The 17069-nt window shown below is 37.6% G+C and overlaps 1 protein-coding gene across 1 annotated transcript in view; it reads left to right on the forward strand.

Moving 5' to 3' along the window:
• The window catches only part of DYRK1A (dual-specificity tyrosine-(Y)-phosphorylation regulated kinase 1A), a 154868-nt gene that overhangs the window by 105262 nt on the left and 32537 nt on the right, over positions 1-17069 (forward strand). Inside the window, exons 3-5 of the mRNA XM_012640073.1 lie at positions 5240-5436; positions 11498-11617; positions 13590-13778. Of these exons, the coding sequence (XP_012495527.1) occupies positions 5240-5436; positions 11498-11617; positions 13590-13778 (506 nt within the window). The remainder of the gene's footprint in view (positions 1-5239; positions 5437-11497; positions 11618-13589; positions 13779-17069) is intronic.

Consider the following 17069-nt stretch of genomic DNA (forward strand, 5'->3'; position numbering starts at 1 on the left):
GCAAGTGGAATAAGGCCTAGGAAAGAATAAGGATTAGGAAAGAACAAATAAAACTGTTCAAGTGGTCAGCAGCCACATGTGGCTGTTTGCTACTTTAATGCAGGTAAATCTATCATTGCAGAAAATTCTGTTGGGCAGCACCATTCTATAGTGACAGTGCAATTTCAGCCCAGATGCCAACATGAGTTTGTTTGGTGGATTTGATGGGCTGATTCTGATATTCAAATGGAATTGGAAAGGGCTAAGAATAGCCAAAAGTTTCTTGAAGAAGAACAGAATTATCTACTAGATACTAAAACTTTTAAAGCTGTTGTAATTTAGATAGTGTCTGGTTCTTGAACAAAAAGATCTAGGTAGGTAAGAACAGAGTAGGGAGTTCAAAAACAGATCCAAGCATATGTGGGCATGTGATTTATGATAAAGGTAGCATTGCAGAGCAATGGAGAATGCTTGTCTTTTTATTTTTTGAGACGGGATCTTGCTGTGTTACCCAGGCTGGATTTGAACTACCGGACTCATACTATCCTCCTGCCTCAGCCTCTTGAGTAGCAGGGACTACAGGTGTGTGCCGCTGCACCTGGCTGTTTTTAATTATTGGTTCTGGGTCAATTGGGTCTCCATGTGGCGGGGGGAGAAATGAAACTTGATTGCTACCTCACACACAGAAATCAAATCTAATGGATTGCCAATCTAGATGTGAAAGGTAAAACCTAACTTTTGGAAGATAACAGAATTTCGTTATGACTTTGGTGTAAGTAAAATTCTTAGACACCAAAAGTACAGTACTAATTCTAAAGATGATAAGTTGATAAAATTAAGAACTTGTATTTATCAAAGAACACCATTAAGAGAGTGACAAGACAAGCCACTTATACCAATAAGGGGCTTATATCCAGAATATGTTAAAAGGTGTATAAAAATTTATTAGAAAAAGAGTTACAATTCAGTAGGAAAAAATGGAAAAGCAACCTGAACGCACAATTTCGTAGTATTGTCCAAGTATCAAATACACGTGAAAAGATGCTCCTAGTCACTAGGAAAATGCAAATTAAAACCACAGTCGAGTACCACTGCAGACTTACCATAACAGGTGAAATTAGAAAGACTGATGATTCCAAGGGTTAGTGAAGGAGTGGAGCTGTGGGAATTTTCATAAACTGCTAGTGGAAAAATAGATTAATTGGAAAAAGCGTCTCCGTGTATACTAAAAGGTGTATGATAAGAATCTTATGAGTGACAGTATTCATAATAGCCCCAAACTGGAAATAATACAGTTGTCAATCAAAAGTAGAATGGATAAACAAACCATCACATGTTCATATAATGGGATATTATAAAGCAGTGATAGTGAACAAACTACAGCTTATAGGCATAACATTAGGCAAACAAACCCATTTATATAAAACTAAAAAAAATCTGGTTTTTGAGGTCAGGGTAGTAGTAACTTTTGGGGAAAAGGAAGGGGGCGGTATTACTTAGAAAGGATCATAGAGAGATGTGGTGGGTTTCTGGGAAGCTTGCCCTTCCTCCTCCCCCCCGTCACAGGTTCATTTTATGGTAATTATTTAAGCTGTATGCTAATGATTTTTGCACTCTTCTATAATATTGCAATAAATAAATTTGAACATAGTATATAATGAAGACATTGATAATAGAAACAGAAGCTTACATTTTAAAAAGTGCTTGTGTGTTAAGTTTTCATTCTGCATGCCTATTTGTGATACCTCATTTAAACTTCTTAACATGGAATAGAGTTAGTATAGTTATCTCTGCTTCATAGATGGGGAAGCTAACACCCAAAGTGGTTAAGCAATGTCTCATTCACAGCCTTAGCCTTTTTACTGTTTATAAGAGCTCTTTATAGATCTTAAGGACCTCAGCCCTTTTCATTTATATTTTTATTCCTTCCTAGTTTTTTTGTTTTTAACATAAAATTTGAAGGCCTTCTTTCTCTCCATTGTTTGAATTTAGGAATTTTTTGCTGTTACAAACTGTGCCAGGATAAACATGCTTGGCATCTTTGTGCTCATTATCAAATATTGCCTTGGGATATAATTCCTAGAAGTTTTTTAAAAAACAATACAGTGAACAAAGTTGCTCCACATAATCGAATTGAATAAATGTATTTTTCACTATTGAGTAATGAAATGTTTAGCAAAGATACCCTGTCTATGATTATGAATACACTGTCCTTTTACTTACTTAGCAAATACTTATTAATCATGTAGAATGGATCAGTTAAGGACCTCACACTGTAGTGGAGAGAGAAGCTGAGGTCTGAAAGCAATGCTAAGGGCAGTTGATATTCAGATTCAGGTTGGGGTGGATGACTTGAGATTTGCATTTTAGAAAGACCACTTTAGCCATTTTATTGAAGAAGCACAGAGTTGCGAATAGAATAAAGATGGAAAGCTATTAGGGATCTATTTTGGTAATCTTAAGTGAGAAATGTGGTAATGGAATGAAAAGAAGAGATGGTATTTGAGTATTCTAAAGGAGGTGGAATCAGCAAGATTGGGCAGCTGTTTTCACCAGGTGGGCCATGGGGGGAAAGAACTGTAACATGACCCCCAGAGTTTTGATTCTGGGTGACTAGGTAGAAAGTGGTATCATTCACTGTGGTAGAAAATAGGAGCGGAGCTTGTTTGGGTGGAATAAAGTTTTGTTACCTTCGGTTTGCAGAGTCTGGAGCATTCAGGTAGAGATTGTATGCTCCATCAGGATGGACACTAGCCCACTATCCTTTACTGTGTGTTACAGCATATTCACTGTACAGTACTATACAGTAATTGCAGATAATATCAGGCCATTTGTTAATTGCCACAGCTGTTCTAGGTACATGTGTTAAAAGCACTTAATGTTTACAACAACCATTTCAGGTGGATACTGATAGCATTATCAAGAAGTTAGGTGTGTAAGGCGATACAACCAATAAGTGGTGGAGCTGTGATTTCAAGCGCTGGCAGCCTGGCTGAGAGTCTGTGCTCTTCACTGTTGGGCCACTGCTGTTATGTGTCTTGAAAATAGTAGGCTTCAGAAAAAGTATTTCTGGTGTTGAACAGAACGGTCTGTTGCATGGTGGGAGTTAGCTGATTCATTCAGGAGGGCAAGCACTAATATTCTGAGTCTGGAATTTGCTGACCAGGGTTTTGTGCTTTTACCTTTTGGCTTTAGTCTGTGATTACAAATTTGGCCGACTATAAGAAGAAAAGTCTTTTTTACTCTTTTCCTTTTTCTTTTTCTTAAAGGAATAATTGCCTTTTATTAGTCAGACACCAGTTCTTAGGACCAAAGTGTTAATTTTTCATTCCCACTATGGATATCATGATCATGGTCCCAGCCTACCTTGGGATAATTATTGACTGTTTTTTCTTTGTGGTGAGCTTGCCAGGTTTGAGTTCTCTTATGACTGTGTTGGAAGGATCCAGAGGAATCCAACAACCTTGGGTTGAGAAGTTTAGTTCTGTGTCGGGTATGGTTTTCCTGTTTTTATGCTCAACCTTTGATTACCTGTGTCAGTGGAGAGCACCTTTAAGGTGCTCTTTCAACTGGTTTGGGAGATGCTGCAGACATTGTCTGCCGTATCCCTGGCAGGTGCAAAGCAGCATCTCAGCAGTGGGTTTGAGTTGGTTTGTGAAGTGCTCAATCATTGAAGAAGCCTCTCTTGAGAATTCAGAGATTACTTCTGTAACTCATGTTTTGGTTCTCAACTGATGAAAATCTTGTGTGAAAATAAATGTTATTGTTGTTGCTTTACAAAAAGATTTTCATAAGATTTTTCTCCATAGATTTGTATTAGGTTATTAAGTATGGACTGTTCAATTTCCTTAAGTACTAAGTTTGACAGTTGATATCTGACATTTATTTTTTGTATTGTGAAGGTACATCCTCATTCTTTCAAACACATGTTTGGGCTTGTGATTATCTTTCAAATTTTTTTAGAGCAATTTTTGTGAAACCATGGATAAGTCAAAAATTCGTGTTGTTTTGAATATGAGTTCCGTCGGGGAACCAATATAGCACAGACAGCCCAAAATAATCAACAAAGTGTTTGGGAAGGATGTGGCTAATGAACGTACAGTTCGTCGATGGTTTGACAAGTTCCATTCTGGTGATTTTAATCTTAAATGAGCCACATGGGTGACATGAGACCAGGGTGGATAATGATGAGATGAAAGCTGTGGTGGAAGCAAATCCTACGTACGCGTGAATTAGCAGCAAGGTTTGGCATTGCTATTCTAACAGTATTGGACCATTTGAAATAAATGGGCAAGGTAAAGAAGCTGGACAGATGGGTACTGCATGAATTAAACTAACGACTAGTGTCAGAAAAGAAATCATCTTGAAGCTTGCCTTTCTTTGCTGTCACAACATAAAGGTGAACCATTTCTGCACTGTATTGTTATGTATGATGAAAACTTGATTCTTTTAGACAATTGCAAGCATTCGGCACAATGGTTGAGTAAAGATGAAGTGCTGAAACACAGTCCAAAACTAAATATTTATCAAAAAAAGCTAATGGTGTCTGTTTGGTGGTCCAGCGCTGGTATTATCGCCTCCAGCTTTACGAAACCTGGTCAATCCAGTACAGCGGATGTCTACTGCAACCAGCTGGACAGAATGATGAGGATGCTTGTGATTAAACAGCTGAGATTGGTCAATAGAGACAGGCCAATCCTCTTGCAAGACCACAAGCCGCAAAAAACAAGGCTGCTCAAACTACAGAAGCTGGACTTGGAAACTCTCTGTCATCCACCATATTCCCAACTTGCACCAACTGACTACTTCCAGGCCTTGGACCACTTCTTGCAAAGAAAAATATTCAATTCTCAACAAGCTGTGGAAAACACCTTTCACAATTTCATTACCCCACTCTCTACAGACTGGTTTGCTGCTGGCATGAGCAAGCTACCCTTAAGATGACAAAACTGTATCAATAGTTTGGGCACATACTTTGATTAATTGCACTGCTTCTTGTTTGAGATATAATATGCTAAAATTTTGATTTGAAATTGGACATTGCATATTTAATGACCTAATATTAATTTTAATCACTATATATTTTATACCATCTAACATATAAATGTTGTGTTCAGTGACATATACCTGTTTATAATTATAAAGGTTTTTAATATATTGAACATTCTAAAATCCTTATTTAAAGAACCGTTAGGTATGTCAAGTGATGTAAACATTAGGATGTGAATACTTCCTTTAAACCTCACTTATCTACTCGCAGGAGGAGAGACTTCAGCATGCAAACCTTCATCTGTTCGGCTTGCACCGTCATTTTCATTCCATGCTGCTGGCCTTCAGATGGCTGGACAGATGCCCCATTCACATCAGTACAGTGACCGTCGCCAGCCAAACATAAGTGACCAACAGGTTTCTGCCTTATCATATTCTGACCAGATTCAGCAACCTCTAACTAACCAGGTAAGTTTGTGGAGTACCAGAAATGACTTTTGGAATAGTAGTTTATTCCTTAAAAATGTTGGGATATTAAATAGGCAAAATGCTTTCATGGTTTTCAGTTTTACATGTTACATGGGATTCTGGATTGACAAAACATGATGTTAAAGAAGTTTGCGTTAAAAAGTTTTTTGTTTTTTTTTTCTTTTTACTTGGTATTTCACTTAATTAAAAAACATTCATAAACATAGCCACAGTCTCTTATTCTAGAATAGAGAGGAAAAAGTTATTTCTGAAGAATATTAGTTAAAGGAACTTAACTTTGTGGAAAGGTGGTGAAGTAAAAAAAATATGTTACAGGAACACAAATCAGAATCCAGTACAGCAAACTTGCAGAACCAATTTTATGCTGTTATAAATGACTTTACTACACATTTATAAAAGTAAATATAAAACTCCTTAAAATTAAAAAGAAATATATGCAAATTAACCATGCTATTCATTCTAATATTCAGACTAGAGATTCATCAGTTTTCCATAAAGCTAATGGTGTAAAGATAATGAATACTAAAATCTCTTGAGAGAGAGACACGCACACACGTATATATTTTTAATATCTTCCTGAATTATCTACACCTACTACATTGATTTTTGGTTTGGGAAGAATTTTCTTGTCAGCTGCAGTTGTGAGGTAAAGTACTTTTCCCACTGGTGTTGGATGTTTGATGAGCACTGAAAGTGGCTGCTATTCCTTTTAGGACTTAGGAATTTAGTTTGCCACTGTTTTGTTTAGGTCTTTTAGTATATCAAGTGAGGATAAAAAGTTGGGAAATTTGGAAGTATATCTTTTTGTGGATTGTTTGAAGGAATTGTATTTTCTGTAATTCAATAATATGTGATTTTAATGAACAGGTGGCTCCAGTTAAGTGTCATCGTTAGTAACAGGTGTCTTTGTATGTGTTATAATAAGATCTGGCTAATAGTTAAGCCAGCATTACATTTATAAAATACATATAACATGTGAATAACATTCACAGTTAAATAGCTAATAATATGAATTATGGCAAGACTTAAGAATTTTTTTGTGCAGTGAATTGATTGAGAATTGAGTTCTGTGTTTGAGAATTGGAACAGTTGATCAGACTGTTCAAGTTTGGGAAGTATGTAACTGTGTAACAGAAGAAAGTTCTCTGAAAGTCCAATAAGTAATAATAGCACCATGATCCACTTGCACTTTGGGAAAACCGAGTATGTTGGATTGATTTTCCCACTTATTCAAAAGCAGCCTATTAGGCAGGGTGCTATTTTTAATGTTTTCCAGCTGAAGGGACTGAGCTCCTGTTTGTGACTTCTCCGTGTGTGTGTATGCAGTAGACTGTGGGGTCCAGTCCAGGCTTCTTTCTTCTTAGATACATTTCTTTAAAGTCTAACCTCTGGCATCTATGGAGGGCTAGAAAGAATTCTAGTCCTAGTTATTTTTATGGTAATATTATTTTAGTAATTTAGTTAGCAAAGTACCTCATTTTATATGCAGCTGACATCTTGTTTGTCTTTGGATCACTTAAATAAAGAGGTATTTCACTTAGTATTTCCATTTTAAGCTATAAAGTAGTTTTAAAGATTTATATGATATAAAAAGACTATTTTTAAGTAATAATACTCAGCCAAAAATTTCTGACCTAATAAAGGCAGTCATATCAGAAGATGTCTTTTTGGTAACCGAAGTGTAAACTCTGCTGGTGTGGCCTGGTTTACCAGCATATGACATGGGCTCAAGGTTGCGGCTCATGATCTGGTGGTAGGACTTGAGTCAGGTCACTTGGACCCTTCATATCTGGTCCTTGAGTGTAAAATTGGGACCTTAGACTAGACCCCCTAAAGTACCTTCTAGCTATAAACTTCTATAATTTCATTATTTGATTTCCATTGTTTCTAGTTAATCATCTCATCAGATGTCTTTTAAATAAGGTTTATTGTACAAGTAAATTGAAATGAACTAACTTTAACATTTTATTTCTAGTAGTTAATCTTATATGAGTATGTTTGGTACAAGTTTAAAAACAGTTTCGTTCAAAAGATAAACTTAGGAAATGGGAAATGTAGTAAAAGTAAGTGTAGAAGAGTTATGATGGATGCTTGGAATGCTGAGTCTCTGTGGGCTATTCTAGTTTTCACAGTGCCTTTTGTAGTTTTTCAACTGTACCAGTACCCTGGATATGTGTTACGTATGCTATTCAGTTTTATTAATATTTCTCAAAATAGCGAGAAAGGCCACTGCAATGGCTCATGCTTGCAATCCTAGCATTTTGGGAGGCCAAGATGGGGGGAATGCTTGAGGCTAGGAGTTCAAGACCAGCCTGGGCAATATAGTACATCTCCATGCAGTGGCATGCACCTGTAGTCCTAGAGACTTGAGAGGCTGAATGGGATGATCGCTTGAGCCTGGGACTTGGAGGCTGCAGTGAGCTATTATTGTGCTGCTGCACTCCAGCCTGGGCAACACAGTGAGACCCTGTCTCTTAAAAAAAAAATGCAAGAAAGGCAGAATACAGTGTTTCTAATGCTTCATTATATGTGAAAATATTAGGTAAATATAAATCAAATGAATGAAGTAGGTATTATTATACTAGAGAAAAATTTTTGAGCAAAATCCTAGAGTTTACACTGTAGAATCTTTCCAGGGTAAAAAGTTAACTGTTTTATTATCGCTCTTATAACTCATCTAAGCAGTAAATTTATCTGGGTGAAGAAAAAGGTCAAGAGATGTAAGCATTGAGGGCATGGTATTTCTAGCTCCCAGTGCCAGATAGCTGAGGGAGCAGAATGACATCTCATCAACTTTCATTTTTGTAGGTTACACACCACCTTCCCGCAAAAGGGGTGATACCTACAGCTCGGTGAGCTCCTGGGTCCTCTGAACACCATGGACTTAATTTTCAGCTGCAGAAAGGGAGGAAGGGAGCTCAGTACATTACTGTACATTCTCTTGGCATTGTGATTATAAGAAGCAGAAAGTAGAGAAAACATCAAATGCTTAGGGATGGCCTTGAGTCTTAGTACAGACGTGTAACTAGGTATTTGGAAAAATTATTTTCTAATTCTGGGTTTGTACATAATGGCAGCACAATTTTGCAAAACAGAAAATTGGGTTAACTGACAAATCACAAGGAAAGCAAAGTGAATGTTATTTACTTTGTAGAAATTAGTTTTTCCATGTATTTTGAGCATCTCTGTACAAGGTGCTCTTTGAATCACTGAAATATACTCTAGGCCCAGGCTAATTTTTTGTGGACAGAATGCATCTGTTTATGTATAATAGATGCCTTGAAATAGTAACCTCTATTGCCAAAGAAGATAAGAAAAATAAAGTTCTAAGAATTAGCTAATTGACTTGGCCTTGTAGGCAGAGTTTGACCAGTTGTGGAAAAGGTTAGCAGTATTGTGAAGTGTTAAGCACACAACACACTCCCAAATGTGATCATGTAACTCAAAATCATGTTTACATTCAATTTTTCTTGATTGTGTGATTTTGGTGTTTTGAGTAAGCACCTGGATGGTCACTGATCCTTTTTTTGGATGTTTGAAATAGCAGTGGAATTGTAAACAGGCAAGTTAAAAACTTAGATATTCTGGTTTTTTAATAACTACTTTTAAATTCGTGTGCTTATTTTATGCATGCTTCAATTACTTTGCCCAACAAATAGCCTAAAAATGACAGGACTTAAGAGGGTAGAATAGAAGCCTGAAATTGGAAATTGGTAAGGCGCTCCTGGCATATGTCAATGTGAAGAGCACAGGGTTTAGCATAGACTGCCTTGGCTCTCAGCTGTGTTCCTCACTGGCTCCAGAACCTTGGTCAAGTTAACATTGGAGTCTCAGGTTTCTCCTGTCTAAAATGGTGACAGGAATAGTACTTATTCTCTTGAGATTGTTGAAAGGATTACGTGAGAGACATGTAAAAAACAGTGCATGCTATAAAAATACAATGTTTATTAAATAGCTGCTACTATTGTTATTTTATCATTAATTACTCAAGTTATTCAGTTGGTTCTACCAATAGTTATACTTCTTACCAACTTTTATTATAGTGGGAATGAAACATTTCACTGATTCAGATTTTGTGAAACCTTACATTCAGGCCGCCCTTCACCAGTCCAAGAAAGGGCTTGTGAGTAAATTACCTGCATAAAACAATGCTAGGGACTTAAAAAAAGAAAACACATTAAGGGAAAGCTCTTTTCATTCATTCACAAAAAAGAATTAACATGTTTATTACCAATATTATCCATTAAGTCCCCAAGGAGTGGTGTAAGAATATTCTGGGTCTGGTGTGGTAGCTCATACCTATAATCCTAACACTCTGGGAAGCCAAGGCAGGAGGATTGCTTGAGCTCAGGAGTTCGAGACCAGCTGTCTCTACTAAGAATAGAAAAAGTTTAGCCGGATGTGGTGGCACTCACCTGTAGTACAAGCTACTTGGGAGGCTGAGGCAGGAGGATCGCTTGAGCCCAGGAGTTTGAGGTTGCAGTGAGCTATGATGTTGCCACTTCACTCTACTTGGGACAACTGAGCAAGACTCTGTCTCCAAAAAAGAAAAAGAGAGAGAATAAGATATTCTGTGAATTTAGCTCTGCCTACTGTTTATATTTAGAAAAATAAAACAATATATATTTGAAAAATTAATTCAGATTGTTAATTCCAGTGATTTTTTTCAGAGAAATAGGTATAATCACTGAGAGTTTTTTTCCCCCTTAAACTTTAAGGAGAACTTGAGAAAAGATATTATTAAGTCAGTAATTCAGTGAATTTACCATCTGTCTAACAACTTTTAGAGTTAGAATATACATGCAGAGGAAACTAATATTAATATTGGTTTATGAGAAAGTGCACCCAGGTAAATGCTATGAGATAGTGATGATTTTCTGTCCTGGCCACTGTTACAACCCTCCCCTCTTCTTTTTGTTAGTGTGGCTTAGGGTTAACAATTGTACCAAAAGTCTGAACATTTTTGTGAGGTTTTGGTATGATGTGTTCACCATCAGTCTACCCTCAAATTGACCCGAGTGTCCTTTTAGGGGGGTTGCATCAGGGTCTTCTGGCTGAGCAGATTTTACCAGTATAAATGTCCGTAAGAGCGAGGGAGGAACACAAGGATGGGCTAGTGGTAATGACTGTAGGTCATTACCTTGATGTAATTAATTAGTTCTGAGAATCTGTTGATTGCAGGAAGTCCCATTCAGAACCCTTTTACTGAGGCATGACACTTGGTGGTACAGTAAGGCTGGAACAGCAGTCCAGGTTCATTGACATGCTAATTATAGCAGTCATGGGTATGTGTTTAGAAGTTCATGCCCCTCCTCTGTGCCCGGTCATTATTGCAGTGGAAACAGTGTAGCCATAGTTGAACCCCTCACTGCCTATTGGGTGATGAAGAGAACCATGATTGTGGAAGGGGAATGTGAGGGCAAGGTTGGGGGTATTATTGTGGGGGGCATGTTTTACTTCATTGTGTTAAAGAAATAAGTGCAGATTTTAGCCTTGCTTAGGGGGCAGATACTTGTCAGAGGGCAGGGCCTGGTGGGGTTAGGCGTTGAACTTCTTCAGCACCCATTAGTTAGAGGGAATGGGGCTCTGCTGCCAGCGTACTTTTTGGTGCCAGCTGGGTCTTGAAATCCTATCTCAGGAACCTGAAAGTTGCCTCCAGTGGCTGGGTTTATCTTTATCTGTGTGTTGTGGACCAGGTAAGGTTTTAGGAATAATTCAGAAGTTTTTCTTCAGGCTAATTGTATGATAGAGGGAAGCCCTCTTGGGCAGCATCGTGTGTCTCCTGGATCCAGGGGTATGTCTGTATTTCCAATGTTTAAATTTCCCAGCCTTGGGCAGCTGGGCATATTGCCTTCTGATTTCATTTATTCGTTGCAGTGGTTGTCTTCACTGGAATGCAGATGAAAGAGAGAACTTTGAGAGAGAACGTATACTCTTCTAATGTAGATGTCTTTTTTAAAAATAGATAATATGCAAGTTACAGAAGAGGGAAATATCAGAGCAGTATAGTTAAAGTGCTAGTCTTTTCTGTCTATTTAAGGTGATGCCTGATATTGTCATGTTACAGAGGCGGATGCCCCAAACCTTCCGTGACCCTGCAACTGCTCCCCTGAGAAAACTTTCTGTTGACTTGATCAAAACATACAAGCATATTAATGAGGTAAGACTTGATTTGTTATAATAGCATCTATCTTGTAATACATCAGGGGGGAAAAGTTATTTTGTGACATATTTAAACATCTTAAACTTTTTCCCCCCAATGATTGTCATATTGGTGATTATTATTAATAAGTTAATGATATAGAGATAATATAATTACAACTATGTAAAAGAAAAGATACATTCGTAAGGACTGCAAAGTATAAAGGTAGTTATGGATAACTCCTTTTTTTGTTATTTAATATGCTGAGTTATTTTTATAATAACTCTTACCCAAAATAAGAAAGAGGGGGAATGACTCTTTAAAAGTATGTATATGTTAGAATTTTGCTTAAATTTTTTATATATCTGTTTCTTCCTTTGCTGTGGGTGTCAGGAAGCTCTAAGATAATATTTAATACCCATCTTTACATGCATTTGGCCTAGTTTATTTGATCTATCTATATTTCTGTGATTTTATTGTCTTTTAAAATTTTATGTGTGTTCTTTTATCTATATCGTTTCATGGTAAGCTATCCAAAAACTTTTTTGGTGGAAGTAAATAAGATAAAAAATATACCCAGTGCTTCAAATTAATTGTCTTATAACTTGGCACTTTGACACTAAAACTGATTTTTCTGGTGTCCTGGACCTTTGGGTTGATTGCCATTTGCTTCTGGCCTCAACTCCCACTCCATGATTCATTATTAAATGAGCTTTCCTGGAAAAGAGGGGAAAAGTCCATGCTTTCTTTTCTCTTCCAATGGGAGCCCTGTATCCTATCACATTAAAGCCTTGTCCTCTGCCAGCTTTAGAGCTACTTAACTCAAAAGATGTTCTTAGGTACGTGTGAATCTTACAGTGGTTCAACATTTAATGCCAGTGTCATTATATTACTGTGGGAACGTGGCAAAATAAAATTAGAATGAACTCAGTGAGAGACATTTCTGAGTTAGATTTTGTACCATGATGTATTATAAAAGATGTTCCAGAATAGCTTGTGATTGTCTGAAAATGTCAGATAAATTGTTGCAGTGTATTAATATCAATTTGTCAGTATCTGATAAATTGTTGTTAACAAAGCTGTATTAAAACTGGTTAACAACAGCTTTGTTGAAACTTGTTTTTAAATGTCTTGCCACCTTGTAAACTAGACTTTTTCTGATGTTATTCTGTGCAGTGTAATACATAGTTTCCTCAAAGTTAGTTACCAGTTACTTGGACTGTTACCTGGTTCACCTATGAACTTTTTTTAACTAGCCTTAGAAACTGTCATAAGAAAAACAGGTATAAGAAAAAGAACTCGATCTGTGACTGACCCCAAGGCTTATGATCTTGGATGAGAGTGGAATGGGCATGGCTGTTTTTCATTAGTTTTTATATTTTAATAGGCTTAAAATGTGGGCATGTCTCTGAGGACCTTTTCGCAAAACATCAGTTCATGTACATTTAAACTTATTTTAAAATATGTTGCCATAAGATCAGATATAAAGTTGGGATGCACTAGAAAGGGACGTGTGAAGGAACCTGAACTTGAGGGGAATGAAAATGTTACTATTTTGTTTGGCATTTGTTGATTATATCAACATATACATTTGTCGGAATTCCTCATGTCGTGCTCTTGAGATCTGTGCCCAATTCACTGTATATAAATTATACCTTCATTTAACAAATTAACGTAGATCAGGCCATGTTATTCTGTTGAATGTGATATAGGATACTTTGGACAAGCCACTTAACATCTTCTATTTATAAGATGTACAAACAGTATAACTATAAATTGAACTTCACATTTTTTCGTTGGTTATATCAGTGTTATTTTCTAGCTCAAATATTGACTATAGAAAATTGTTCATTCTTTTATTCTTGTTAACAAGAATCAAAATTCATCAATTTCCTACTAATAGATTTGTCTCAATATACTCTTGATATATGCCCTCCCCCTCATATAATGATTTACATTATACAGTTAACACTTTATGTTCTCATTTCAGGTTTACTATGCAAAAAAGAAGCGAAGACACCAGCAGGGCCAGGGAGACGATTCTAGTCATAAGAAGGAGAGGAAGGTTTACAATGATGGTTATGATGATGATAACTATGATTATATTGTAAAAAACGGGGAAAAGTGGATGGATCGATACGAAATTGACTCCTTGATAGGCAAAGGTTCCTTTGGACAGGTAATTTAATGGACAATACCGAATTTCATTAAGTAGAAAGAATTTCGAAGTGAATCATGTTGTTAAATTCTTTCCTTAGTAGTACACTTTTAATATTTGTAAATAAATCTAAACAAATGAATATGTAAGTATGTGGGTTATCACATTTGGGAACTATTATCATAGTTCCCAAAGATGGGAAAGCTGTATCAGCTATAAAACCTCCATTAAGCCAGATTCCGTGGTGTGCACCTGTAGTTCCAGCTACTCAGGAGGTTGAGGCGGGAAGGATTGCTTGAGGCCTGAGTTTGAGGCTGCTGTGAGCTATGATTGCACCTGTGAATAGCCCAGTGCCCTCCAGCCTGGGCAACATAGTGATACCCTGTCTCTATAAAAAACAAAAACAACCTGTTAGACTTTTGATTTTAAACTTTTTATGGCTACCAAGTACTTATTTTACTAATGCCTAAGTGGTTAATTTTAATCACTAATAGGTAGCATTGCCTCTTTCATAGGGGCTTTATTTAATCTAGGGATGATTCTTTATTATGTATGTTAGACATATTTACCTACCCAATTGACAGCTTCAAAGAGAAAAGAATTAATCATCTTTAAGCCTCACAGCAGGTGCCCTCTCACATTTCTGGAGGCTTAGAAAGTCTGGGGCTGTGCCCTGGATTTTTCTCCTAACTCATGTTCTAACCATGTCAGGACTTGAAGTGGGCAGACAGTCGTTAGGATTCCTGCTTCCAGGCCTCAGAGCACTGGATAATTCTGATGGAAAGCACCATCGACCAGCTTCTACCATAAAGGGACTCCAGTGAGATTGGTTTTTTCTCTTCATTCTTGTGGTCTCTTCTCTCCACCCACAACTTTACCCTCCCTACCTGCTCAAATAGCCCCATGACAAAGCACAAAGCCCTAAGCCCTAAGAATGTTCGTCTCTTGTATTAGTCATGCGCAGACCAAGAGCTCTCAGTTATTCCTCCTCATACTTTTAAAAAGCCTTTTCTCTGGCTGTGGTTCCCCCAGCGGTTCCCACATGGTAAAGCCTCCTCTCTCCTCAAATCACAGAGCTCTTGTTTTGTTTGAGATATGATTTGCTCTTAATACCAATCTCCCCTGCCTTGCAGCCCTTGTGGAGTGAGTGAGTTATTAACCTGCAGTCGAAATATTTCTTTTGACTTTTCAGTGATGAGGATAGAATGGAAGTCAAAATGACTTTTTCTGAATTACCCCCCCTTTTTTGTTTGTTTTTTAAACTCTGGAATCTGGATGTGCTTAATTACTAATCTGTTCCCGCTGCAGAGAAAGCAAAATATGCCCCTTTTTCAAAGTATGAGGAAAATTCGTCATGTGTTAAATCTGATCATGCTTAGGACAAAAAGTACACTGTAGGCCATTAGCAGCCACAGGTCCAAACCCAGAAAGATCTAAGCTGTTAAACATGTAAGCAGGTATGAACTAGTGCATTAGAATACCTCTGTAACTGCTGTGCTGCCCTGCCAGGTCCTGGTGTCACATGTATGACGTCTCCTGTTCCCACGATTGGAAGGAATTTTGGTAGTTGTACATAATCCAGGGGGTGTTCAGGGTTTTGGGAGTCCCTCTTTATGAAAGTATTCCGGTTTTGTCAGAAGCAGCTTCTGCTTCTCTATCAGCCTCTTAAGGACGAACGGCATTTCTAAGGCCCAGCTTTTAACTGAGGCTGTGAACACCCTCGATCTGAGGATTGCTTGTTCCACCTTGAAAATTGCACCAACATTTGAGTAGTTGCTCTCAATAAGACATTTTTCTAACTTTTGTGACATCTACCATGAAAATTGGGGCCACACAGCCTGTTCTCTAAGCCTCGTTGTCCCTGATCATCAGTCTTTATGCTTACATTTCACTCCTCCTCTTCACCTCAGGGTTCTATGCCTTAATTCCACAGAACAGGTGAGCATAGTAATAAACCTGTGAAGATAATACGTCTATTTGACATGGAACTCCTTTTCACCAGGTCAGACTGATACTTCCCTCCTGGGCTGAGGTGTTATGCAGTATCCATGTTCAGGTTCAGGGCCTATCACTCACCAGAGTAACATCTTCCATATTGATTTGGTCAAACTTTCTCTGAATTCTCTGCCAGGTTTTTGCCAAGTGAGGGATGTCTCTATTTCTTCAGCCAATAGTGATCAATCTTGATTGCACATTGAAATTTCCTGGGGAGCTTTAAAAAAAAAAAATGCCTAGGCTCCAAACCAATTAAATTCTGAGCATTGATATTTTTGAAAACTCTCTGTTGAATTTGCAATTCAGAATAAAAAACCATTGCCTTAGCATTTAGCCAGTTAACTATTTGCCAAGTCAGTAAATACTTGGGCCCCTGTGAGTGGCCTTTGTCCTGGAGACCATCGGGATCTGGGCACTGAACTGCAACTCTTGGTACAGTCAGTATTCAGTGAAACAGAAGAATGTCAAAAACGTTTGTCAGATGTTTACATGGGTAGCCTCTAATATGAAAGACAACAGATAATATCTTTCAGAATTGGGTGAAACCAGAGATACTGCATTTTTCATTCCAAGTTTGATTTCAGTTCAACGGTTTATAATCTGTCATTCACAGTATATTTAGCCTTGGCTGATGCAGATCTTGGAACATATATTCCATCCTCTTCCTCTAGTCTAATGGTTTTCATCCTACACATTGGAATCGTTTGGAGTTCCTCCCCCATCCCCAGACTTTTTGAGTATGTTAGAAAATATATCTAAAACTATTACTTATTCAGACTATTTATGATATAAATGTAACTTCTGTTCAATCAGTTATTAATGGTTATCTCTGGTAAATAGGAGATATAGTTTCCTTTTACTTATGTATTGATTTCCTAATTTTTATGTAGATCTTTTTTGATAGTATGAAACTTGTTTTAAATGAGCAAAATTTAAAATGAGAGGTGTGCATGCTGATATGTACTAATGACACCCTATTTTCCTTAGCAGTGATTCTCATTTTAAAACTATCATAGGCCAGGCACGGTGGCTCACGCCTGTAATCCTAGCACTCTGGGAGGCTGAGACGGACGGATCGTTTGAGCTCGGGAGTTCGAGGCCAGCCTGAGCAAGAGCGAGACCCCCGTCTCTACCAAAAAATAGAAAAAAATTAATTGGACAGCTAAAAATATATAGAAAAAATTAGCCGGGCATGGTGGCACGTGCCTGTAGTCCCAGCTGCTCGGGAGGCTGAGGCAGTAGGATTGCTCGAGCCCAGGAGTTTGAGCTTGCTGTGAGCTAGGCTGACGCCACGGCACTCTAGCCCAGGCAAGAGAG

This window comes from Propithecus coquereli, unplaced genomic scaffold (genome assembly GCF_000956105.1).
Source record: "Propithecus coquereli isolate 6110/MARCELLA unplaced genomic scaffold, Pcoq_1.0 Scaffold148, whole genome shotgun sequence".
Lineage (NCBI taxonomy): Eukaryota > Metazoa > Chordata > Mammalia > Primates > Indriidae > Propithecus > Propithecus coquereli.